The following is a 26,408-nucleotide window of genomic DNA, read 5'->3' as shown; positions in this document are numbered from 1 at the left end:
CAGGGGGTCTGCCTTCAATGAGGCAGTCTAGGTCTTCTTTGAATGACTGGGAAATGAAGACACATCTGTGGGCCTGGGGAACCAAGTGAGAATCAGGACACTGATGTCCTGCCTACAGGGTTGAAGACCCAGAGAAGGAAGAGACTTGCTCAAGCTCATGAAGCAAATTTGGGCCAGAGCCAAGCAAAATACTATACTTGTTATGTGCATGGACAGCCATTTCTGTTTCCATGGCGCTTGGATTATTATTATTAATGAACCTTATCAGGCAAGGCCCCTGGCAAGTCTGACTGAGCTGAGATGGGGCCAGCCCAGGGGGTTCAGAGACCTGGGCATTTAGTCCACTTGGCTTGTGTCCAGCTTTCACCAGGAGCCACCAGTCCCTCGACCTTCACCTTTGTCAACCCGGAGGGGAGACCAGACCTTGACATCTTGGCCTCACCTATTTGAGGTCTTTATTATTGTCCCCATTTTCCACGTGAAGAAACTGAGGCTCAGCTGAAGTTCCACAGCTAGGAAGTGACAGGATCTGAATGTCACATTGAGAGGATTAAATAACTGGTGTGCTTTCCTGGTCTGGTGATTTTTAGGACACAGCATCCCCTCTTATGATATATTTGGTTTCAGTGGGGACAAAGAAAATTAGTCAAGTTAGGTGTACTGATATATATGAAAACTTTCCTCATGTATATTCATCTCAGCCCGTTAAGGATGTCCCCATGCCCAGGTAAGGAGATGAACCATTTTAGAGGTGGAAATTAGGCTTCTGTTCAGCTGCTCAGGACTTACCGGTGGTGGATGCCGGGTTCTGTGGAAAGTGAGTTAGTTCAGTCACTCAGTCATGTCCGATTCTTCGTGACCCCATGGACTGCGGCATGCCAGGCTTCCCTGTCCATCACCAACTCCTGGAGCTCACTCAAACTCACGTCCATCGAGCTGGTGATGCCATCCAACCATCTCATCCTCTGTCGTCCCCTTCTCCTCCTGCCCTCAATCTTTCTCAGCAGTAGTGTCTAGTGGTGTATCATGAGCTCAGGAAAGCGTGGTAACTCGGGTCTCCTGCCATTCCCGAGAAAGCTCTGTGGCCCTAATGGACACCTCTCTCCACCTGGTGGCAGCTGACGGGATCGGAGGCAAAATGATGGACTTTTAGGGCAGAGGTTTGCAAAGTCATGATAGAGGTGGGAAGACCAAGCCATCAAACAGGAAATGTTTTCAAATACATCTCCGGTCCCCAGGGTGTCGCAGAATCTGAAGGGAGTAGAGAAGGTGGCAGGGCAAACAACGGTAGTTTGGGGAAAAAAAAAAATCTCCCCAGGTGATTCTAATATGCCAGCTTCTGTTCCCAATCTTGAAAACCACCCTTTTGGGGATGAGAAAAGGAAACTGCCTCAAACTTGGCATGGAAGCGAAGTTTCCCTTGGGTGGAACTGTCAGCTCCTTCTGAGAGGTAACCAGCCTTCCTGATGAGTTGCTTAAGCACTTTTGGTATAAGCTGAAAAATTTCATTTGCAGGGAGTTTCCAAATCCTTCTGAAAAGTTAGTTTACTTACTAGCTCACATTCAGGACCAATGAGAATCTCATATGAGGGGCCCTCTCTGAAAAGGCTCACCACAGGATGGAAAGTGCTAGAATACAAAGGAGGTGTTTGGTGAGTTGCCTCTTTGGATTGGTGCGTTAAGAGCAGTGCACACGGACAGAGTCCACTGATCTAGCTCCTTTCCTGGCATTGCGGCCATGAGACGTTGGGTGTGCCATTCCCTTCTCCGGACTTTGGCTTATTCATCTGTCAGATAAGTGAGTTGGCTGAACTAGACTCTGGCTCAACTCTACGGTCTCTTTCAGCCTTGACATTATCTGATTCCACAACCACTAGGTGTTTTTCCCCCAAGGCTGGGCTAGGCAGGAGAAGAGGAGGATGTTCCCTTCTTATTGAGTGGACACCAGCAAACAGCATTCTTCCAGAAGGGTGTGAGCTCAGCCAAGTTGGCTGGAGCCCACCTTTCCAAGATGAAATCCACCAGAAAGCACACTTCATGGGCTTGGGGACCACATCTGCCTTGTTCAGTGTCGTAACCCCAGTGGCTGCAAAGTAAATGTGCATTAAATACTGACTATCTGAGTAGGCATCATGCATGTCGGCGGGAAGAGAAAGCTTCCAGAAACCAGAGAGGACAAAAGCCCAGGCCACCGGTTTTCCTAGATATTCCTACTTTATTTTTGGCTACATCATCACAAAGAAAGGCGATGGGTGGTTCTGCATGCACCAGAGGGTGTGTGTGTGTGTGTGTGTGTTCTAGGCAGGAAGGTACTTACATCTGTCAGGGAGGGGGCGCGCCTGGACTGAGGCACTGTGAGCTAGCCGCATGCTGAGTCCAGCGCCAATACCAGCGTTAGGCCTGGGCGACACAGCCAGCATGCTTTCTCCTAAGGGCAAACCATGAGAAGGAGGTGGGCTGAGTATGGGCACCAAGGGGGCCCCTGGGAAGAGAGAGGGTCAGCAGGGAAGATGGCAGCCAGGAAGCTGCTGGCCACCGTGGAGAAGGCGAAGTGCCTGGCATCTAGAAAATGGTTATTCAAGGCAAGAAATCGATGCCTTCCAAGGACTTGTCAAGAGAGCTAGGAGTGGAAGGCCCTGAAATGGAAGGCTAACAGGTGTGCGTTTGGACACAGTGAGAGTTTTAGTGTCCATCTGGCTACTTCTGTAGATAATGGTGGGGTTTTGGAGAGAACAGGGTGATTTTCATGGAGGAAGACTTACTGGAAATTGGGGGGAAAAAATCAAACCTTTCTTGCAGGGCACTGATGACCTGACCTCAAATCTTATAGTTTGGCCTCATTGCCTTTTCCTCTTTTAAAACGATTTTTTTTTAACTTTTAGAAAGACTGAACAATCCAGGATGGAACAAAAGCCTTTGGGTCAGGATCTGTCACTTTCTAACATTTTATGTGCACGACGATGTTTTACTCTCCCAACACAATGAACAGGGCGCAAGAGATAAAGAGACAGAGAGAGACAGAGAGACCAGAGATGATTCTGAGTGAGAGGTAGGATACAAGAGAGTCAGAGAGTCAGAGAGAGAGAGGGGAACCGGTCATGTGTTCATTTAACTAAGAGCAAAGGAAGGAGAAAGCCGGCGGCTTCTATGGAGAGGCCCCCTGGAAACCAGGGCTCTGGTTTGAATACCTTCTGCGCCCACCTGAGGAGGCCAGGAGCCGAGAAAGGCCCTCTACGTGGAGCGTCTACACAGCTTGCTGGAGGCTGCCATGCACCGGGGCAGTGCTAGTGAGCGGCCCGAGGTCCAAGTCCACCCGGCTCTGCCAGGGGAGAAGGGGTTACAGGAGCAGGGACCTACCTACGTGGTGGTTCAGGATTCTGAGAGGAGGCAAGGAGGTGAGCCTGTGTTAAGAGATACGTTTTTGCTTTTGCTATTCTATCCCCACAGAGAGGGGGAAAGAAGGGGCAAGAGGTGGGGGCGGAGAGAAGAGATAAGGGGGTGAGGAAGAAAGAGGTGAATGTGGCATCGGGCAAAAGGAAGGAGAAGTGGGAGAGGGGTGGTACAGAACGGGGCTAGTTTCTGCTAGGAAGCAAATAGGCAACACTCTGAAAGAGGGGGGCTACCCAGTCCCTTGGGGTATTCTGCATGGTCATTTCTTGATGCATCTAGAGACGGGAAGTGTGTTCCTAGTCACTGGAGAGTTTAAACACACGGGTCTGTTTTGTGGCAATTGAGTGTATGATGTGAAGAGGTGGGGGGGTGAGGGAGCTGGGATGCTCCATTTCTGTCCCAGGGCTCATCCTCATGACCTCGTCTGGCTCTGCGGACAGCTGAAGGTATAGGCGGATGGATGTTAGGTGTGTCCAAGGCCAGGAGGGTCTAAAAACAGTCCTAAATGATGAAGAGCCTCTGTAATTCACCCGGGCTGAGAGGTTGTTAAATGAACAACCTCCTTGTGAAATTCTCCCCATCCCTACGGCTCCATCCTGGAGGGATCAGAGACGGGCTGGACTCAGAGCCCGCATCGCAGCCTCGCGGAGAGCGGAGGGTTTTGGTGGCAATGTCTGCGGTGCAGGAGAGACCTCAAAGGCAGGTTCCAGGAGGGGTGGGTGGGGAAGGGGTTGAGAGGAGAGATCAGAATGCAATGGGCAGCTGGGGCAGGCTGGGGGTGGGCTGAGGGGCACAAGGCTCGGGCATGGAGCTGGGGACCTGGGCGCCATCCTAATCACTCGACACATGGTTCTCATTCTGTAGCTGGTGCCAGCGTTCGATCTTCTTGTCCTTGTTTTTCAGACACTCGTACCAGTGTTTTAAGCGCTCTCCCTTGGCCGAGATCCCCAGCTGGCAGCCTCCTGGAGGACAAGAGGGACAGACAGGGCAGGTGGTCGGAGTGGAGGGATGCACAGGAATCGCATTCTAGACCCAAATGTCTAGCTGGGGGGAAACCTGTCACCAAGCAGTGACCACCCCCGTCCCCCCAGCCACCTGGGATCCACCCTTTCTCCGTGAAGTTGTGGTTGTGATGTTATTACCACCACTGGTTTTCTTTGTCTACAGACTCCCTGCTTAAGAACCTGCAACGGCTCCCTACTGGGGCATCAAAGCATAACTACAATGTCTACTTTTCAAGACCTTCTTTATTTTTTTTAAAGTCTTTATTGAATATGTTATAATATTGCTCCTGTTTTATGTTTTTGGCATGTGGGAGCCGAGCTCCCTGACCAGAGATCAAACCCACATACTGGGAGGTGAATCCAGAGAATTCTTAATCTCTGGACCACCAGGAAAGTTCCTAAAAACCTTTTGAAAATCACCACTCTGCTCACTGAAATTCTCTCTCACCACTTGTGGGGACTCATCATGCATTTCCAAGGAGTCAGTTTCATCACCCTGCTCAATCCCACCTGCACTCCTTTGCTGGAGCTGTATCCATTGTCTGGAATTCCCTCCCTGCTCCACAGGTAATGATGGTGCTTCCTTATTATTTGGAGGGGGATTGGGAACAATAGAACCTTCATCCTGAACTTGCCAGTAGACTAAGGAGACGTCCTTTGCACCCTATTTTCTGCAGAGGCCACACACTCCTCTCCTCTGCAATTGTTTATTCCACTGGAGGTGATTTGTTCAGCAAATAACCAATCATGATCCAATCTTCCCAGCTTTGTAACCCAAACTGGACCCAAGTGAGGACCCTGGGTCCTGACTTTGCATTTGGACAAAGCAATTGCCAGAGTAAAGCAGGGTCCTCAAACCTCTGCATCCTTGGGTAAGGCTCTCTTCTCTTGGGAGGATAGAGGATAGCATTTTGCCCAGGAGCTGGGAGCACTCACCAATGTAATCATTGGACTTGCCGATGTCATAGTCCCAGACTGAGATGTCCAGTGACTTCTTCGCCAGGTCACTGTGTTTGATGTCATAGAAAAATTCCTAGACGTAGCAGAGGAGGGCATGTGAGTGACAGGGTTCTCTGAACCTTCAGCATCAGGAGCTAAGAGACTGAGTCCTAGGGGTGCTTGGACCAAGGGGAGGCCCTTGTATTGGCTATTTGGAATCAAGGGGCCTTTACCCCAGGCCTGATAATCCCCTTTCAACACACACTCTGTACAACAAGGCCGCCCAGGCCCTGTAATTCTCTTTTCAATGACTCTGCTTGAAGTTGGGAAGACTGGTGGGGTTTTTCTCAGAAGGCTGATTCTGCTCACATTTCCTTGAAGGTAGACAGACATGAACCCAGTCCTTCCATTCCGATAGCTTCTGAAGTGGTTTTCCTTCCTCTTCATCACTCAGAGATTAAAGGTAGTTGAGGTTTAGGTGTTTATATTTTCAGATAACCTGATTTTTTCAATAACTCTTCTGCCCAATCATAAAGTTCACTCATGTTCACTTTTAAAACAAACATGGAAGCAACCCTGGTCTCCCTACAAAAACCCAAAACCAAACTTGTAATCTATCTACCCAAGAATGACCACGGTCAACGTTCCCCATGTGTGACCATATTGGTGTATGTCTTAAAAAACCAATGTGAATATTAATTTGAATTTTATATCATATGAAATATTCAAATATTAAATTATAGAAATACAATATGAATATACTGTACTGTGGTTTCCTTTTTCCATTTTATAACAGATGGTAAAAAATAATTTTGCATGTTAGCAGTTTTTTCTACATCACCACTTTATTCTTTATTAATAATTTTTTTTTTCTAAATCACCACTTTAATGGCTTCACCTACCAGCTGCGTGGCTGGACCATAACCTAGTGCCCAAGAGTTGAGGATTTAGGTCCCTGACAAGTCGCAGTGTGAATACAGAGGAAGGAACACCTTAAATGGGTATCTGGAGAGTGGCTTTAGCAGGACTGGATGCATTGGAAGGATCTGGGAATTGAGGGGGAGGGAGAGGGCAGTGCCACCTGGGTGGCTGGTAAGGGGGACAACTGCTCCTATTTATTTCCTCAAATATCAGTATTATACACAATTAGAGTTGATAAAGACATTCTCTCTCCAAACACAGCATCTTCCCTTTGACATTCCAAATCTATAGGCTTTTGTCTTAGGCTTGATTCCCTCCAGTGATGAGGAACTCATTCCTTCTTTAGATAATTCAAGGTGATCTATGAAAGAAAGCTTTTTCTAAAAAAATGTGCTTTACAACTTTCTAGCAGGGAATTTGTTCCACCTTCACATATAGGAACTACTACAGCATATGACAAAAAATGGGATAACCATACCTCATTAAATTCAGGATTCAAGGTTTTCTTCTTAATTTGAGTCTTGTGTTTGGCTTTCTTTCCCATGTCTGGTTTCAGCCAGCTGAGAGGAGACATAAGAGGCTATTATGAATGAAGTTTAATGAATAGGAATAGCCTCCTGATGACCCTAAATGTCCAACTAGTGTCAGGAGAATAATTAATGAACAGATCAGAAAGTGAATCAACATTAATAATGACCAGTGTGCATTAGAGCATTTACCTGGTGCCAGATGTTACCTAAGTGCCTTATGCACATTTAATCCTCAACAAACCCTAGATGGTACAACTGCCCATTTACATATAAGGAAACTGAGGGACCAGAGAAGTTGAAACATGTGCCTCCAGTCACATAGCTGGGGGCTCAAGCCAGCTGTTGCCTCTGGAGTCTGTGCTCTTAGCCAGGACTTTCTCCCAGTGGGTCATTGAGAACCTGGATGATGGTGTCTGGGGCTTCACTACTGATTACCTCTTAAGCTGGGCATCTGTCTCGCTGTGTGACCTTGGGCAGGTTCTTTGCCCTCTCTGGGCTTCAATGTAAAATGATCTTGGGGAAGCTCTCTAGTTCTCCATTTGCAAGGACCTAGGACCCCATCTCGGGCCCATTGACAGGCCCCAGCATTGACTCACAGCTTGACAAATGGATCTGAGTAGCCATTGGCATCCATGGCCGCCAGGTGCACGCAGCGTATGATGCCCACGATGAGGCCTCCCTGCTGTGTGCTGTACATGAGGGACACCAGGATCTTGCCACGTTCCTCTATGTCACCAATACGCTCCACCTGCTGCAGTAGAAGAGGGTGTGTGGGTCTAGGACGGATGGGGTCTGGGAACATGGATGGTGATCATTACGATAGAGTCTGTGGAAAGTAGGAGGACTTGGGCCGGCACGAGTGCAGTTCAGCACCGTGAACAGCAGAGACTCCCCTCCAACCTCCAGGGAGGAGCAAACGATGAAAGCCAAGAGGCCCAGTACTAGGCACATGGGGGCCGGTGGCTTTATTCTGACTTAGTCACAGACTAAGTCTGACTCTGGGCATACACTGAGCCTGACCCTGATGCCAGCCCGATTCTGAACTCAGAACCCCCCATCCAACCAGTCTTCTCAAAAGTGGAGTGCCTGGGACCGAGGGCATGGCTGTGAAGCCCAACTCGAGCCTCTGCCAGATGCACAGCTTAAAGAACCTGCCCTGCCTTCCCAAGGGGCGCGTGGCAATGCCCTAGTGCAGCAGAATTACTAGAAGAGCTTCTGCAAACAAGGCCAAGGAACATGAGGGTGTCTCCTGCGGGGGCTCCAGGTGCCAAGAGCATGCTCCTGGTCTCATGTTCTAATGCCCTGGGCAAGGGCACCTCTCATTATGAACCAACAGGCAGGTGGTTTGTGGAGAAAGAATGGGAAAGGGGCCAGGGAGGGAGAGAAAGGGAGATGCCAAACCCCAACTGTGGCTTCAACTGTATTTTTCCATTTTACTCAGTGCTCACCTCCTCCTCATAGAGGGCCATGCCTCGGGCTGACCCGGTGGTTCCAGCACGCTTCATCTTGAGGAGGGAGATAGAAAAGAAAAATAGCACTGTCAATGGGGCTCATTGCCCTACTCAAGAAAGACCGGAGACCCCTTCTCCTCCCCTCCACTAGCATCCAGAGCCATGAGGAGAGGTCCTCCAAGCTTCAGTAGCCCTTCAGCACTCCCCGTTTCAGCTAATATATACATATATGAAATGCTAACCATTTGAGAGACCATGTTAATGCACAACAGCCTATGATGTAGATTGTATTAATATCCCCATGTTGCAGATGATGACACTATCAGGAAGTGGCAGACAACCAGATCCACAAAACAGATAAGGTTTTGTCTGCTCTGGTTGAAGTGGCACAGGGGTCTTGAGATCTGGTCCACCAGATGCTTCTTCCCCCATGGCTCCTTCGGGGAACAGAATGTGAAAAGCACTGGTTAAATCCATCCTCTCCCCTTCAGAGATGAGGAAACTGAGGTCCAGAGGAGAAGGCACAGTGCTTAGGAGGTCCCTGTCCTTGGTGGGACACATGAAGGAAGTCAAAGGTGAGAGGGTTGAGAGCAAAGATCAGCAGGGTTCTGGGGCCAGTGCAGGCCTGCGCTGCCACCTCTGTGCCTCTGGGACTGGCTGTGTCCATCACAGCAAGATGGGCAGACCCAGGAGCTGAAGACCCGAATGGGGGTCTGGCCCTGTCCTGACTGACTGGACTCACTCAGTGAGGGGAGGGAGATGAACCCTGAAGAGCCAGCTTTTACCAGGCAAAGACCCAGAGGAAAGGCTTCCTTCCTAGGCACATCTGGCCATTTACTGGAGCCTGGCATCCAGAGTAAAGTTTTCCTTGCTGCTTTCTCTGTGCTACAGAACATGGTGTGGCATGCATGAGAGTCCCTCCTGAGGCTGGCCATCTGGTGGGAGGATGCTGCGGGCACCTCCCTGGGGGCGCTGGCTCAGTGCCCCGTGAGGAGGCACACTGGTCACTGCAGGAAAACTGGGCTACGGCCGGGGTCTGGGAGCAGGGGTACCGACTCGTGGTGTATCTTAGCAACTCCCTCCTCTTTCTGGTCCTCAGGGGGCTCAGAGGTTAAAAAAAAAAAAAGAACAACTGGGTAGGTTGGATTATCTCTAAAAATACAGATTGCTAAATCTCACCCTTCCTCACTAAGTCAGAATATCCAGGGAGATCCTCCACAAAATCTATTTTGTAAAGCTCTGGTTTTACTATCTCCAGTTGATTCTGAGGTGCAGCCCAATTGAACAGCCTGTGTGGTTCTCGTTCTTTCTCAAAAGGTGAGTATCACATCTCACAATAGCAGTTGTAATGCTTTACATGTATTCTCACACCAATCCTTAAAAGACCATATGACGTTAGTACCATATTTTCCCATTTTACAGATAAGAAAACTGAAGCACAGAGGGGTTAAGCCAAGGGATTCAAGTTATACTGTAAGTGGCAGAAACTGGGACTCAAACCCAGTCTGGCTCCAGAGCCCATGCTCTTAAGCGCTATGCTATCCTGCCTTCTGTGAATCTCTGCAATGCTTTATGAACTTCTTGACTGACAGGTGGGTAAGGCAGGATTATTTTCTATAGTAACAATAGTTAATTTATGAATGCCCATTATGTGCAAGGTTGTTTTAGTTATGTCTTTCACACAACCCTCCTATGAGGCAGGTGCTGTTGTGATGCCCATTTTATAGACAAGAAACACTGAGGCCCAGAATAGTTCAGACCCTTGGCGAAGGCCAGGGAGCAGGGACATGGCAGGGCTTTGAACTCAGGCAGACCACCCTGCCACACCACGCTGCCCTTCAGAAGTGATGCTAACCAGGGTTGGAAGAAGGCATAGCCAGGAGGCAACCCTGATTTCTGAGCTGAAATCTTCACCCTCCTCCCCAGAGCTGCTGCAGCCCCTCTCCTGTCTGGCACCTGACAGCTCTATCCCACCCTCTCCCTCACTGAACCCTCAGGGCATAGGCACTCACCGGGATCACCCGCTCCAGACAGATGTTGAAGTTCTTCCTCTGATTGGGCTTCAGTTTCTTGAGGGAGAATCTGGTCTCACCAATAAACTCATTATGGCCAAATTTGTCCTCATCACAGACAGAGATTCTGTGGTCAATATAAAGGATGGGGATTTTAAAAAATAGAGCATGTATTGAGCACCTATTATGTACCAAGAGCTGTGATTGATGATGGTAGGGAACGTAAAATGTGCACAGGAATAATACAACTTCCTATTTATTGAACAGGTATTTTTAATTTCTTCTTGATCACTGTATAACTTAACGACCAGTAACATGCACAAAACTTAAAATTTTTAGCTTGCTGAATTTTTGAATATGCATACACCCATGTAACCACCACTCAGACAGATCAAGATATAGAACATTTCAGCTGCCAGAAGACCCTCATGATTCCTCCTAGTCACTAACTTCCTCAAAGATAACCATTTTGTCCCCTTGGCAAGATTCAGTGTCTTTTTTTGACCTGCATATAAATAAAATCAGATGTATGGATTCTTTTACATTTGGCTTCTTTTGTTCAACATTGTCTGTGAGATTCATCCATGTCTATAGTTAATTCGTCCTTGTTTTGGTTGTATAGTATTCCATCATGTAAATATACTCTAATAATATTGCTACATATGGGCATTTGGTTTTGAGCTAGTTCTAGTTGCTACGAATGAAGCTGCAATGGAATATTCACATTCATGTCTTTTTGTATGCACATGTGTGTGTTTCTATTGGGTAAGGCCGAGCCAAGAGTCTCCTGAGGTTAAACACACAAATTTAACCTTAGTAGAAACATTAAAACAGTTTTCCAAAGTGATTCCTCCAACTATATTCCTACCAGTAGTTTATTCAGGTCCTGGTTGTTCTTCATTCTAATTTCAATTTTGTCAGTTTTAACTTTAGCATTAGTAGGCCATAGTATCTATCTCCTTGTAGTTTAAATTTACATTTCCCTGATGAGTAATGAAGCTCAGCCCCCTTTTCATCTGCTTTGTGGCCATTTCAGCAGCATATTTTGCAAAGTTAGGCCAGGACCTCTTCTCACTTAATCCTTTCTCTTCTCCAAAACCTCTTGAGTTTTCCACTTTGGAGAGAAACACTGGGGCCCAGGAAGGCTGAATAATTTTTCCCTAGTAAGGGGCAGAGACGGCAGCCCACTGTAGCATTCTTGCCTGGAGAACCTCATGGATGGAGGAGTCAGGCAGGCCGTGGGGCCGCAGAGAGTCAGTAAGCAGCACCCAAGGGGCAGAGCCAGAGCGAAGCTCCTGCATCCTGGGACACTGGGCTGTCTTCTGCCATTCACTCTGTACAGCGTTACGTACGCTAGAGACACAACAACGGCTGCTCACGAGCAAGGTACCTCAGGAGGCCCAGAGGACCAGCTGAGGCATGGTAATTCCTCCTGACATATACTAAGAGGAAGGAAGGAACTTCCCCCTCACCAAGGCAAAGGGGGCAGATGGGAACTAACAGCACCTTGCTTCTTGGCCATCAACATTTGTTGAACGAGTATACTCCAATAAAAAAAAAATTGCTGAACAAGGTTCATCGTTCTAGAGGGCTAGAACACCCTCCTTCTGAGCCCCATGTGCACACACCATTCAGCCAGTAGGGGTGTGAACAACACCATCCTTTCTACAGGACAATGTGTCTCCAAAGACTTAAAAATAGTCACCATATTTGACCTAGCAATGCCACTTCTAGGAATTTATCTTGAAGACATAAGTGCAAAAATATGTAACTAAAGATCCTTACTACAGTTTTCTTTGTAATTCTGAAAAAGCAGAAATAACATAAGTATTCTATAATGGGGAGACATCTTAAGAAAATTATGAAATAATCCTGGAAATGTTAACAGTGCACATTGAAAATAATGTTGTAAATACTCACCAGGGAAATGCAAAAACCATGATGTGACACCCCTACACACTCACCAGAATGGCCAAAATGGAAAAGTGTTGATGAGGACGTGGCTGGAACTCCCATACATTGCTTCTTGGAGTGTAAAAACAGTTTCTGCTAAAACTATGGAAAACTGGCAGTTTCCACTACAGCTAAACATATACATACACTGCGGTTCAGTCATTACACTCCCAGGTGTATATACGACAGAAATGCATGCGAGAAACAGCTACTACAATGTTTCCAGAGCACTACTTGTAATAGCCCCAAACAGAAAATCAACCGAATGCCCATTAACTGTAGAATGAATAAATGAAACCGTGCTATATCCACACAATGAAATACTAAATAGCAATGAGAAAGAACAACTTACAACCACACACAACTCGGGTGACTATCACATGAAAGAAGACAGACGTAAAAGAATGATGTGGTATGATTTCATTGTATAAAGTACAGAACTAGACTAAGTGAACCTGTCCTGTTAGCAGTAAGGGTGGTGAACCCCCTGCGGGGAAAGGTCCTCACTGAAAAGGGACACCAGGGGAGGGCCTCCGTGGTCCAGGGATGTTCTGTTTTCTTTTTTTTTGTTTTTGTTTTTTTTTTTTTAAGGGAGTTTCAATATTTTTAATATTATTTATTATTTCAATATTTCAATTCTATAACAAGAGATGTATGATGAGGTGGTGATTATGGGTGTGTTCTGTTTTCTTAACTCAGTGTGTTCACTTTGTGAAAATTCATCTATCTGTACACTTTTCCCATGTGCACTTTTATAAATGGATGCTACACTGCTATAAAAATGTGTGCTTAAGATAATTTTGTAGCTGATAGGAATGTAGTTGGAACAGCCCCTTTGAAGAGCAGTTTGTATGTCTTGTAAAATTAAAAAGACCCACACCCCATATCCTGTGATCCAGCAAATATCCCTCCTTGATTTCTATCCTAAGGAAACACTCATTGAACACAAGGAAGCGTGAGGGATGCTCACTGAAAATTTGTTTATAGTAGAGAAAAGCTGGAAGCTGTCGAAATGTCTGTGCACAGGGAACTGGATAAGTAAAGCGGTAGACAGTCATATAACACTTTAAGATATGCCAAACAATATCATATACTGTTTATAGACACATAATTATGCAGCTGAAGCATAGGATACGCTTGGGAATGATACCCATAGAATTCAGAATAGTGGTTAGCCCTGGGGAAGGAAGAAGAAAAGGGGTGGGGGATGGAGTATACAAGAGGAGCTTCACTTTGCATCTGTAGTGTTTAATTCTTTACAAAAAAAAGCAGAAGCAAATACAACAAAATATTAAGGTTTTTGAAAGACAGAGTATTGCATTCATGGGTATTTGGGTTTTTTTAATACTCTGTAAAAGTGTTACTCGCTCATTCATGTCCGACTCTTTGCGACCCTGTGGACTGTAGCCCGCCAGACTCCTCTGTCCATGGGATTCTCTAGGTAAGAATACTGGAGTGGGTGGCATTCCCTCCTCCAGGGGATCTTCCCAACTCAGGGATCAAACCCAGGTCTCCCGCATTGCAGGCGAATTCTTTACCATCTGAGCCACCAGGGAAGCCTGTATATATATTCATGATATTTAATAAAAAAGCATTAAAAAATATGTGATAAATCTATGCCATGGAATACTCTGAAACAGTTAAAAATTAGGTAGATCTAATGTGTAAAATAAATGGCTAGAGGGAAGCTGCTGTCCAGCACAGGGAACTCCCCTTGGGGCTCTGTGATGACCTAGAGAGCTGGGATGGGCAAGTGGGAGGGAGACTCAAGCTGATTCCCGCTGTTGATTCCAACACAGCTTGCAAAGCAAATATATTCTAATTAAAAAGTAAAACAAATGTCCTGAAAAAAAATTAGGTGGATCTAAATGTTTTCTCATGGCCACAACACTAAGATACATTGTTAAGGAAAAAGGCAAGTTCCAGATATATTCAACAAGATATTTCTTGTACTGTAAATGATGGTGTTTGTATATATATGTACACTATATGTATGTATATGCGGCTTCCCAGGTGGCGCGAGATAAAGAACCTGCCTGCCAGTGCAGGAGACTAAGAGATGTGGGTTTGATCCCTGGGTCAGGAAGATCCCCTGGAGGAGGGCATGGCAACCCACTCCAGTATTCTTGCCTGGGGAATCCCATGGATAGAGGAGCCTGGCAGGCTACAGTCCATGGGGTTGCAAAGAGTTAGACACAACTGAAGCGACTAAACCACCACCACCATCTATGTATATAATGAATATACACACACTCACAGAAGGAGAAAAGAGACCCAGGCTGGGGAAGGCACGAACATTTAAAGGCAGCTTTGTTTTTCCAATAATTCTTCACAAGAAGAATATACTCATTTATTGTGTGCTAAGTCACTTCAGTTGCGTCCAACTCTTTGCATCCCCATGGACTGTGGCCTGCCAGGCTCCTCTGTCCATGGGATTCTCCATGCAAGAATATTGGAATGGGTTGCCATGCCCTTCTCATTAATGCATTTTAATACATTATAGAAGAATATGAAGTGGCATCAGTATGTTGTTAAGTGAATCTGGCTGATTACTCAATAGGATGGTCCATTCTTATAAACATTTTAAAAAATACTTAACTTTATTTAAAAAAATACTTTTACACACACACACCCACACAAACACACACGCTAAACCCAGATGTCTAGACATCAAGATGTTAACAGTTTCACTTATCTGTACTTTCAAAAATGTCTACTTGAAGTAGATAACATCTTTCAGAAGTAAAACTACCCTGAGTGTTTTAAGGCACAGCTCCTGGGGACCGCGTGTGCTTGCCTGCCCAGCTGTGCCCCGTCTCTGCCCTCCCACCCAGCAGGCACCTGAGGGTCTTCCTCTGCATGTCCTCGTCTGTGATGCCATGGTAGACCAGAGTTTCATTCCAGATGGGGTTTCTGGTGTTCCGCAGGGTTTTTGTACGAAGCTTGTTGGACTAGAACCCAGAGAGATGGATAGACAGACACCTGCCTCAGTGGGGAGCCAGCCCCGCAGCCACATCCCTTGGGCTCATTTAGGGTGGCTGGGTGACTTAAAAGTACACTCCCCTTAGGAGTGTCCAGGGGTCTGTTCTCCCAAGTGCATGTTCTCGGGGGAGTTAGAGTCAGGCTCTAGGGTGCATCACCAACACTGGACAGTGGGCTACCCCTCCCTGCAGGCACCGGGCCCTCTCATTGACCTTTTCATAAACATTAGAAAGCTACGATGTCTCTCTTTGAGAAAAATGATTACTTCCAGGACAGGGAGGCAGAAATGAGAGTCATTCACTCCTAGGCAGTGAAGACATAATTTCTGGGGATATTGGGATGATTCTCTCAATTTCCCCAAATAGCATCCTCCATGCTGAAAATTCCTTGGAGGGGACAAAATTTTTCATTTTACTTTAGGAGTAAGAAGGCTAGAAAATACACCTGGTGACAAATCTAATTCATACTAACATGTATGACTGATTGGATTCTTTAGCAAAGTAGGTTTGGATTTAGGAGTGGGCAAAGGAGAGTGTCAAGGAGAAGCAAATGTCACTCAGATTAGAAGGAGTAGTGGCCAACTAGTTTGGCCATGGCCAGATGGGACTGTCTTTTCTTCACTTGATCTTAGCCTAAAGGCTGAGAAGCGATGGGACTGTCTTTTCTTGATCTAAACAAAAAAAGAGTGAGATAAAGTGTGTGTGTGATATGTGTGTATGCCTGCACACATGTATGTGTATCCTTTTTTGTCTTATGGGGCATTTGATACTTACAGAAATTTTTGAAAAGGCGTTTTCCTAAGATCACGTGTATAGTATATACCAAGTATATAGTCAGCTTTGTTTTTAGGACATTCATGTCAAATGAACACAAAGCAAAAAATAAAACTCAAGAAGGCACACTTTCATTTCCAGCCTTGTGCTCTGAGGGGGTGAATCCGAAGAAAGGAGAATTAATCCCACTTTTCCTCCCCAGAGCAAAATAATGATCAGCAGGTGAGGTGGAATGGGAGCGAAAGGTAGGAGGGATGTGGGCCCATTTTCTCTTAATGATAGAATGTTTTCTCAAGTTATCTGGAGAGGATTATTCATCTCTGTTGAGAGATGTTTGGCTGAGGCACAAAATGAGTGGGGGAGGTGACCGTGGTCAGCACTGGGGAGCCACTGAAGATATTTGAGCAGGTCAGGGCATAATGAGGGCATCTGCTTGTCTACTGGATCCCCGGTTTCTGAGTTGGAGAAATGAGCAGAGCCCCTGCCTCTTGAAGGAGGACAGTTCTGGCCCATGCCTTACCCCATGCAAGGACTTTGCCGATCAGGGAAGAGGGGGCTTGGGGGCAGATGGGGCTATTTTAGGCTCTGAGCTGGGAACCTTGGGTGCTTTCCAGAGCCCATGTGCCCAGCTTGCCGAGAGGCCCAGGCCATATGGTACCTTGCTGGCTCCCGGCAGGAGGTGCAGCTTAACGTAGGGATCGGCCAAGCCGTTAGAATCCATGGGCTTCAGTCCCTGTAAGACAAGAAGGCAATGGTGTGAGGGCCTGGGGAGGGCTTGGGCACTCAGCTCTCAGAGGCAATGTGCAGTTACTGGTCCGCCCTGTGGGCTCTCTCCTCTGAAGAAAGAGAAAGGAAATGCAGCAGCTCAGAACGAGCACTGGAGTCAGGCAGATGAGGTTTAAAGCCCGGTCATGTCACTTACTGGCTGTGTGACCTTAGGCAAGTGTCAACCTCTCTGAGTATCATTTTCCTCACCTGCCAAATGGGATGTGTCATGGGCTGGTAAGATCTAAATGCGTTCCCACTTGTAAAGTGTTTGGCACAGTGCCTGGCACACAGGAAGTGCTCCATCAAGGTTGGACTGTTACTGCTGAGATGGAAGGACATGTCCCAGAATGGGTGGGAGAGGAGGAGAGGCTAGGGAGAGCAGGCTTGCGTTCTGGCCCTGGCCTCTTCACCTGCTTCTGAGACCTCAGTTTCTCATCCGTGTGATGGAGATCACAGTCTCTGTCTGGTCCCTCTCAGAGCTGACATGGGCTCAAATCAACCATAGGGAGAGGAGTCTGTCTGGGGTAGGAGTTAAGTTGGGCTTGTTATTATGAGCAAGTCCAAAATTCCTGGGGCTCAGATACACTTTGTCCACTCCCTAGGCCCTGGCTGGGTGGGTGTCTTATCTCTGGGCTCCCATGGTCTCCTTTTAGAGCACTAATCTCCAATCCCATGTGTTATGTCCTGTGATCTCTGGGAACCTCAGTTTCCCCACCTGTTCAATGGGGCTGAGCACAGCCAATGCTCCAGGGGATTCTGGGAGGAGTAAAGGAGCTCATTTGAGAAGGCTGAGCTCTGGTCCTGGCGTAAGCTGGGTATGACCAGTGCTTGTTAGTACTATATGGGGACAGGAGGCCACAGAGTGGGGTGCGCGGGGTAAATCTGGCTGGGAGCCTAGTGGGTAAGACAACACTGGTTCAAATCCCGGCTCCACTCCGTCCTGGCTCTGTGACGTGAGCAGGTCCCTTAACTTCCCCGGGTCTCCACTTCCCCGTCTACAGAATGGGAATGACGATGGAACCTTCCTCATAGGTCTGCTGTGAAGATTAAACGGGACAAAATAACCTGTAGAAAGCCCCAGAGGGTGAACAATGCTCATGTGTGCAGGACTGCTCAGCCGCTCAGTTATGTCCGACTTCTGCAACATGGACTGTAGCCCACCAGGCTCCTCTGTCTATGGGATTTCCCAGCAGGAATATTTGAGTGGGTTGTCATTTCCTTCTCCAGGGGATCTTCCTGACCCAGGGATGGAACCTGGGTTTCCTGTGTCTCCTGAATTGCAGGTGGATTCTTCACTGCTTGAGTCAACAGGGAAGCCCGAATAATACTCAGGAGATGCAATGGTGATGGTTTCTTATCCATTTCCAGAACAAAGTTCATGAGAGCACAGCCTATTCTCACTCATTCTAACATTCTCCAGCATTAGGGTAGTTCCTGGTACACAGTAGCTATTTAACAAACATTTCTGGAATGTCTGCTTGGATTGTGAGTTTGCAAATCAGCAGATGTCGTGGTTTTCAAATTGAAACTGGAACATGTTGGTTTGGTAAACATACCAGTTTACCAAAGTTACTACCATTCCCTAACACTTTCCACATGCTTTTCTTGTCTCTATTACCAACCTAGCCCCTAAGTCATTAAGCCCCTGTCTCAAGGGGGCTGTGATGTTGTGGCTTTCTCCCATTTCTAAAGCTGGAGGCCATTACCTCCAGATTCAAATCCAGCTCTATCCCTTACCATTGAGTGGCCTCAGGCTTTAACTTTCTAAGCCTCAGTTTTCCCATCTGTACAATGGGGCTAATAACAATCTCTTCCTCAGAGGTTCCTGTGAAAATTAAACAAGATAATGCAGGGCCTTACATCACCGTGTTATTGGGGGTGGGGTGTAAATGCATCTAAACACCTGCTGCAGAAGTGACCTGGGCGTGCTGATCTAGAAGTTGTGTTAAGCATTTCCCACATCACTGATCATCCAAACTGGGACATTTTGGGAGTGGGAAGGAGAGTTCTTAATTATTTTAGCAAGGCAACAGTCACAATGGGGACCACCTGTGCAAACTGGGATACCCAGCTCCCTTCTGTGTAATACTCACCATCGCCCTTATGGGAGAGGCTCTACTGTTATCCCCAAGGCACAGACAGGTTAAGTAACTTCCCCCAAGTCCCACAGCTAGGAGCAGTAGAGCTGGTGTTAGAACTCAGGAAATCTGGTTCCCGAGCCTTGCTTGTTCTCTCTAGACCAGACTTGGGGCAGGGGAGATCCTGGTTAGTTTTCAGTACTTCCTGGGGTTGGCACTGGCATCATCCAGCTTTCCTCGGGGGCTAGAGTGAAGTCGGCTCACTGCCCCTGGAACCTGCAGCGTAGAGATGCTCTTCCAACCTGGTCTGCCCTTCCTGCCCCCTCAGAAAACCAGATGACTGTCCTTGTATCTGCGACAACAGGGCTTCCCAGGTGGCTCAGCGGTAAAGTATCTGCCTGCCAATGCAGGAGCCACAGGAGATGTGGGTTTGATCTCTGGGTCGGGAAGATCCCCTGGAGTAGGAAATGGGAACCCACTCCAGTATTCTTGCTTGGGAAATCGCATGGACAGGGGAGCCTGTCGGGCCATAGCCCATAGGGCTGCAAAGAGCCAGACACTATTGAGGTCACTTAGCGCACCCGATCTGCAACAATAGGCCCCTGACTGTCTGCTACTCCAGCTTGACAGCCACATCTGTAGAAGGAGCTGTTCAGTGACATGTCAGCTGTCAAGATCAGCTGTCACTGCCTCCCGGGTGACACCTCTGCGGTGCCCTCCAGAGGCTGTGGATGGGGCAGGTCTCAGCTCTGCCCTTGAAGCTTGGTTGCCTTCATCCCCAGGAGGCAGATACGGTTAACTGAAACCCCTCCCAGGCCATCCCCACAGGAAGTCCTCCCCTAAAGGAATTAGCCATGGCCAATTCCTGCACTTATCTCATTACTGTCACTGTCACAGATAGACAAGGCCATGACAGGAGACAGGCCTGATAACACATGCCCTCCCCAAGCCCCCTAGAAACTCCAGAGCATACTGAGCGGTCCCCAGCTTGGCCCCCTCACCCACCTTGGCCTTTATGATGGTGCAGTGCAGGGAGCTGTTGTCCTGGTCATAGAGAAGGCTGAACTCCAGGGCACCCAGGGTGGCTGAAGAGGACAGAGGCAGGTACCAAGAAGACACTCGTTCAGTCATTCAACAAACATTTCCTGAGCACTTACCATGTGTCCAGTCTGGCATAGGCAATGAGCCTCCAGGGGAGAGGAAGACTTATCTGGACTCCTCATCCTCAGAGACCCTCCTCTTCCCTGGAGCCCTCGGCACTAGTCAATGACTTCTATCTGCGAGGTTGAGAGCCATGAGGTAAGGCTGTGACCGCCTTGTTCCCTGCTATGTCCCCACTGGGCACACGGCTGGCACTCACTGACTTGCTGAAGGAATAAACGAGCCTTAGCGTTTGCTGTTGCCTGTGTCTAGAATGCACTTCCTCTAGATCCTCATGTGTCTGGTGACTTCCCATTATCCACTTCTCAGTTTAAATTAAATGCCACCCCCTTAGAGAAGCCCTCTCTGATTGCTCCATCTAAAGCAGCTACCTTCCTGGTCATTCACCCTATTTTATTTCCTTCACCATGCTCTATCTCTATTTGAAATCAACTCATTGGTACATTATGTGTCTTTCCACTAGAATGCTAGTTGCATTAGACCAGCCATCTTGTCTGTCATTTTTTTTTTTGTTTTGGCCATGGTATACTTAGCACTTATGATAGTTTAGGAGCACCTAGTTGGTGCTCAATAAATACTTGTCAATACAGAGATGAGTGAGGGAGGGAGCCAAATACAGAGACAGGCTTGTTATAAATCATCAAGGACAGCTCCTGTTAGGGATATACATAGGCTGGGAGGGATATTCTAGGCTTGGCAGGTCAGTGAAGAGACACTTCAGGTGGATGGAAGGAGCAGTGGTCACCGCTCTGGTGGGATAGACATGGTGCCTTTCCAGAGCAGAAGCAGCCTGTGGCTGACAGCTCAGACTCCTTTCCCCCGAGCCTTGGAGACAGGACAGCTGATATTTCCTTCAGGTCTGGCCTCCGATCTGCTGCAGCATTGAGACTGACCGTCGGCCCCTCTTACTCACTGGCCATGTGAACTAGGACAAGCCCTTGAACCTCTCTGAGACTCCATCTCCCTATCTGTGAAATCGGAATAAGAAAAGCGACTATTCCTAGACTCACTGGGATAGTTAGAGTGAGTACATGCATATAACACACTTAGAAAAGTGCCTGGCACAAGATAAGTGCTCAGCAAGTGTTGACTATTACTATCATTACTTCTGATGCGCATGTTGCGTAATAATACTTCTTCACGTGTGTTTGTACTATATAAAATGATCTTTGGTTTTGATGCCCTTTCTCACGAGGTACCTCAGTTTCCCCTGTACTTGTACTTGGTACCATACAAAACGTCTTGTGTGTGTTTTCTACTATATAAAATGACTTCTCGTTTTCGATGCCCTTTCTCAGGAGGTAACTCAGTTTACCCTCCCCTCATCCCTGCATGGGAGGAGTATTCACTCCCCTTTTTACAATGAGAAGAGATAACATGAAGGGCCAAAGCCATTCCACCGATTACAGTCATTGGTCCATTTCTTCGGAGCAGGTCCAGTCTCCCGGTCTGACCAGCAGCTCTTGGAAAGTCCCTCCAACCCCACAACGTGAATCAGGTCCAGACACGACCTATCTGTGCTTCCTTCCAGCTCACAAAGGCCACCCCAGGTCTCCCCTACAGCGCCCAGCCACACCCAGAAGTGCCGCTGGGCGGGGAGGTGTGTGTGTGTGTGTCCCCTTGGGACTCAGGTTCTGAGTGACAGAAGCATAGAGTCGACACTTTATAAATCATTGAGTGGATGGATGCAAGAGGAAATACCATAAAATTTAAATCATGGTTAAAAAAATGACTTTTGAAAGACACACTGAAGAGTTTGGGAAACTATTAAAACACACGCCTCTTTGTATACACCTAGGAGTGGAATTGCTGGGTCATATGATGATTCTATGAAATCACCCAGTAGAACATTGTGAATGTAGTTGAATTGTACTCATAAAAAATGATGTAAAAGGTAACATTGATGTTATGTGTGTTTTACAATGATGAAGAACCACATAGCACCTATATTTCAGAAAGCTGATGTCATATAGTGAATTTAGTAACACAAATTTGTATTTTTATAACTTGGCTAATATGTTTATGGGGGGCTGGGGTATACAGGGCTGTCCCCAGACCCATTCCTGTTTCCCAGGGCGCGACCACTGAAGGGACTTTTTCGGCCACCCCTCTGTTACAAGTCACCTACTTGCTTCATCTGAATCGTAGCTGTTGGCTTCCTCCTCGTCCTCCTCAGGGGGTGGGGGCTGACGGGCCGGGGCCACCACTGGCTGGGGAGCAGCCGCAGAGGCCTGGGAATAGGGGCCCGGGGGGTGGCCCGCTCGGTCCTCCCTGGTTCCAGCTGCCGAGTAGCCTCCGACTCCCCCGGTTCTCTCCTCCCGGGGTGGGGCGGCAGCCCCTGGATAGTCAGGGTCACTGGGAGCCACCTCTGCAGGGGAGATGGGGAGAGGGTGAGAAAGAGGCTGCTGAGTCCCTGTGTTGGAACTCTAGTGATGACAACTGCTGCAGTGTTACTGCGAGTGATGAGCACCAACGAACCAGGTGCTTGTCAAGCTTTGCACCAGAATCACCCACTGCTCTGCAATGGGGGGACTGTCACTTCCCTTGGATGGTGGTGGGGCACACTGTGCTGTTCTCCAGATCTCAGAATGTCGCCTTTGTCAAAACCACTCAAGGAAGGTTTGCAAAAATGCAGGTTCCTGGGCCCCAGCTAGAATCTAAAGACCCTGTGATGGGGCCTTGGAATCTATATTTTATAATAAGACCCATGGGCTGATTCAAATGGAGGCAAAACAGACCTCACTGAGAACGCTCACTGGTGTGGGCTCTGAAGCCAGGCAGCCTGAGTTTGAATCTCAGCTGTGTGTCCTGGAGCAAGTGACTTGTCTCTGAGCCTTAGTTTCCTCATCCCCAAAATGGTGAATTTTAAGACCTGAACATGCTCGAATAGTTCAGTTCAGTTCAGTTGCTCAGTCGTGTCTGACTCTTTGCGACCCCATGAACCACAGCACACCAGGCTTCCCAGTCCATCACCAGCCCCTGGAGCTTGCTCAAACTCATGTCCATTGAGTCAGTGATGCCATCCAACCATCTCATCCTCTGTCGTCCCCTTCTCCTCCTGCCTTCAATTTTCCCCAGCATCAGAGTCTTTTCCAATGTGTCAGTTCTTTGCATCAGGTGGCCAAAGTATTGCAGCTTCAGCTTCAGCATCAGTCCTTCCAATGAATATTCAGGACTGATTTCCTTTAGGATGAACTGGTTGGATCTGCTTGCAGTCCAAGGGACTCTCAAGAGTCTTCTCCAACACCATAGTTCAAAAGCATCAATTCTCCAGTACTCAGCTTTCTTTAGTCCAACTCTCACATCCATACAGGACTACTGAGAAAACTGTAGCCTTGACTAGACGGACCTTTGTTGACAAAGTAATAGCTATTATTTAAACTTTTTTTTTCTAATATATGCACAGGAGGCTCAGTGGTAAAGAATCCACCTGCCAATGCAGGAGATGCAGGAGACATGGGTTCGATCCCTGAGTCGGGAAGGTCCCCTGGAGGAGGAAATGGCAACCTACTCCAGTATTCTTGCCTGGGAAATCCCATGGACAGAGGGGCCTGGTGGGTTACAGTCCATGGGGTCACAAAGTGTCAGACACGACTGAGGAACTGAGCACATCGCACAGTAACTGGTGCATGAGCAAGCAGTGAATACGCTGTAGTGACTGGGGTTGTTACATATACATCATGTAATAATTACTGTCACTTGTAGTGATCTTGGCAAAGAAAGAAAGAAGTTTGGAACAGAGAAGGCGACATCATTTGAGTGTTTTGCCCCAAGCACCGCCCTGCCTCCATTTCACAGGTGTAGACACTGGTCCAGGGGCAGCAGGTGATGGGCAGAGGCCACGTGCTAAGGTTTCTATGTATCAGTTTACTTAATCCTCACAACAACTCTATGAGGTAGGTCTTTGTGTTATTCTCATTTTAGAGATGAGGAAACTGAGGCTCAGGGACGTTAAGTGACTTACCTAGGGTCACACAGTTGGGAAGTGAAGAAGCAGTGATTTGAATCCAGGCAGCCTGGGCTCTTAACCACTGTATGTATTGTCATTTTCTGTCCATCTAATGTTAGTACGGACTCTCTAGAGTTTTAGAATTAGGGGGATCCCTTAGAGATCATCAGCTAGGTCTCAGGAAGCAGAATGGGCCAACGTCTGGTAGCCCCTGCTCTCTCTCTCCGTCTGCCTCTGTCTCTCTATCTCTTGTCTCTGTCACTCTCTCTCTCCCAGTTAGTGAAAGAGAGCTGGTCACCCACACAGGCACAGAAAGAAGTGAACACTTGCCTGGTCTCTGATCTGGAAAGCGTCCCGTCGGCCCCGGACTGGGTCTGCTGCCTCCTGGGGGCCCTGAGTGGGGCAAAGAGAGAAAGAAGTTTGGAACAGAGAAGGCAGCATTGAGTGTTTGCCCCAAGCCCCCCTCATTTCACAGGGCAGACACAGGCCCAGGGGTAGTGGATGATGTGCAGAGGTATCCAGGGGTGCAGGAACAGTCCCACTGGGGGGGTCCTGGGGTTGGAGAGGCCTGACTTCAAGCCCCAGTCCTTCCTTCCTGAATCTCAGCTTCCTCCCCCTCTGTGAAGTGGGGCTGGTGATACCTGCTCTTCACATTTTGCTGGCTGTTATGAGGTCAACGAGCTAATGGAATAAGAATCACTTGGCAAGGTAACAGGCGAGTCCACGCTTTGTGTCCACCATTATTATAGTGTTATTACCAGTCCAGAGGATTCTCTACATTTCCAAAGCTTAGGATGTGGGAGAGAGCCACAGGTTTGGGGCATGAAATAAAAATAACATTCAATGACACAGTGAGAAAGTCATTCTGGGATCCATTGGTTTGATACTGATCCCATCATGGGAAAAGTCTTACTGAGGTGCTACTTTTCTTTCACACATCTCTAACCTTTATAAGTGTCCCTTCTGAAAAAGCAAAAGAGGACAGGCCTCAGGCTCCAAACCTTCAGCAGGCCAGGGTACTGAGAATATCACTGCACTGTTTTATCTTCAATACATTAACCTTTTAAAGATTTATGGGTCAAAGATCTAAACAGACATTTCTCCAAAGAAGACATACAGATGGCTAACAAACACATGAAAAGATGCTCAACATCACTCATTATCAGAGAAATGCAAATCGAAACCTCAATGAGGTACCATTACATGCCAGTCAGAATGGCTGCTATCCAAAAGTCTACAAGCAATAAATGCTGGAGAGGGTGTGGAGAAAAGGGAACCCTCCTACACTGTTGGTGGGAATGCAAACTAGTACAGCCACTATGGAAAACAGTGTAGGAGATTCCTTAAAAAGCTGGAAATAGAACTGCCATATGACCCAGCAATCCCACTCCTGGGCATACACACCAAGGAAACCAGATCTGAAAGAGACACGTGTACCCCAATGTTCATCGCAGCACTGTTTATAATAGCCAGGACATGGAAGCAACCTAGATGCCCATCAGGAGACGAATGGATAAGGAAGCTGTGGTACATATACACTATGGAATATTACTCAGCCGTTAAAAAGAATTCATTTGAATCAGTTCTAATGAGATGGATGAAACTGGAGCCCATTATACAGAGTGAAGTAAGCCAGAAAGATAAAGACCAATACAGTATACTAATGCATATATATGGAATTTTAAAAGATGGTAACGATAACCCTATATGCAAAACAGAAAAGAGAATAGATGTACAGAACAGACTTCTAGACTCTGAGGGAGAAGGCGAGGGTGGGATGTTCAGAGAGAATAGCATTGAAACAAGTATACTATCAAGGGTGAAACAGACCACCAGCCCAGGTTGGATGCATGAGACGGGTGCTCAGGGCTGGTGCACTGGGAAGACCCAGAGGGATGGGATGGAGAGGGAGGCGGGAGGGGGGATCGGGATGGGGAACACATGTAAATCCATGGCTGATTCATGTCAATGTATGGCAAAAACCACTACAATATTGTAAAGTAATTAGCCTCCAACGAATAAAAATAAATGGAAAAGAAAAAAAAAATAAAGATTTATTTATTTGTTTATTTTTGACTGCTCTAGGTCTTTGTTGCTGTGTGAGAGCTTTCTCTAGTTGTGGTGAGTGGGGGCTACTCTTCATTGCAGTACACAGGCTTCTCATTGTCCAGGTGTCTCTTGTTGCAGAGCACAGGTTCTAGGCACACAGGCTCTGTAGTTGTTGTACATCGATTTATTTGCCCCATGACAAGTGGGATCTTCCCAGAATAGGGATCAAACTCATGTCCCCCTGCATTGGCAGGCAGACTCCTAACCACTACACCACCACAGAAGACCCAGTAAACTACTTTTTATAATAGCTTCTACAATAGGTTGAATTGTGTTACCCCAAAGATGTTCAAGTCCAAATTCTCAGTCACTGTGAATGTGAATACTTAGGAAGAGGATCTTTCCAGATGACCAAGTTAAGACGCAGTCATTAGGGTAGGCCCTAATC

At 47.3% G+C, this 26,408-nt stretch overlaps 1 protein-coding gene across 2 annotated transcripts in view; it reads right to left on the bottom strand.

Moving 5' to 3' along the window:
* Positions 1–4,221: 4,221 nt before the first annotated feature.
* The window catches only part of RPH3A (rabphilin 3A), a 59,939-nt gene continuing 37,752 nt past the window's right edge, over positions 4,222–26,408 (bottom strand). For both annotated transcript variants that reach the window (XM_065904740.1, XM_065904739.1), the window contains 11 exons: positions 24,242–24,304; positions 22,091–22,330; positions 19,807–19,886; positions 16,614–16,688; positions 15,042–15,151; positions 10,248–10,374; positions 8,233–8,289; positions 7,381–7,535; positions 6,733–6,814; positions 5,331–5,427; positions 4,222–4,352 (listed from right to left, as the gene is read on the bottom strand). In XM_065904740.1, coding sequence (XP_065760812.1) covers positions 4,222–4,352; positions 5,331–5,427; positions 6,733–6,814; positions 7,381–7,535; positions 8,233–8,289; positions 10,248–10,374; positions 15,042–15,151; positions 16,614–16,688; positions 19,807–19,886; positions 22,091–22,330; positions 24,242–24,304 — 1,217 coding nt within the window. The remainder of the gene's footprint in view (positions 4,353–5,330; positions 5,428–6,732; positions 6,815–7,380; positions 7,536–8,232; positions 8,290–10,247; positions 10,375–15,041; positions 15,152–16,613; positions 16,689–19,806; positions 19,887–22,090; positions 22,331–24,241; positions 24,305–26,408) is intronic.

Source organism: Muntiacus reevesi, chromosome 13 (assembly GCF_963930625.1).
Source record: "Muntiacus reevesi chromosome 13, mMunRee1.1, whole genome shotgun sequence".
In the NCBI taxonomy this organism is placed as follows: Eukaryota; Metazoa; Chordata; class Mammalia; order Artiodactyla; family Cervidae; genus Muntiacus; species Muntiacus reevesi.
Note: the sequence above shows the minus strand (reverse complement) of the source record. Positions and strands in the feature narration are given on the sequence as shown.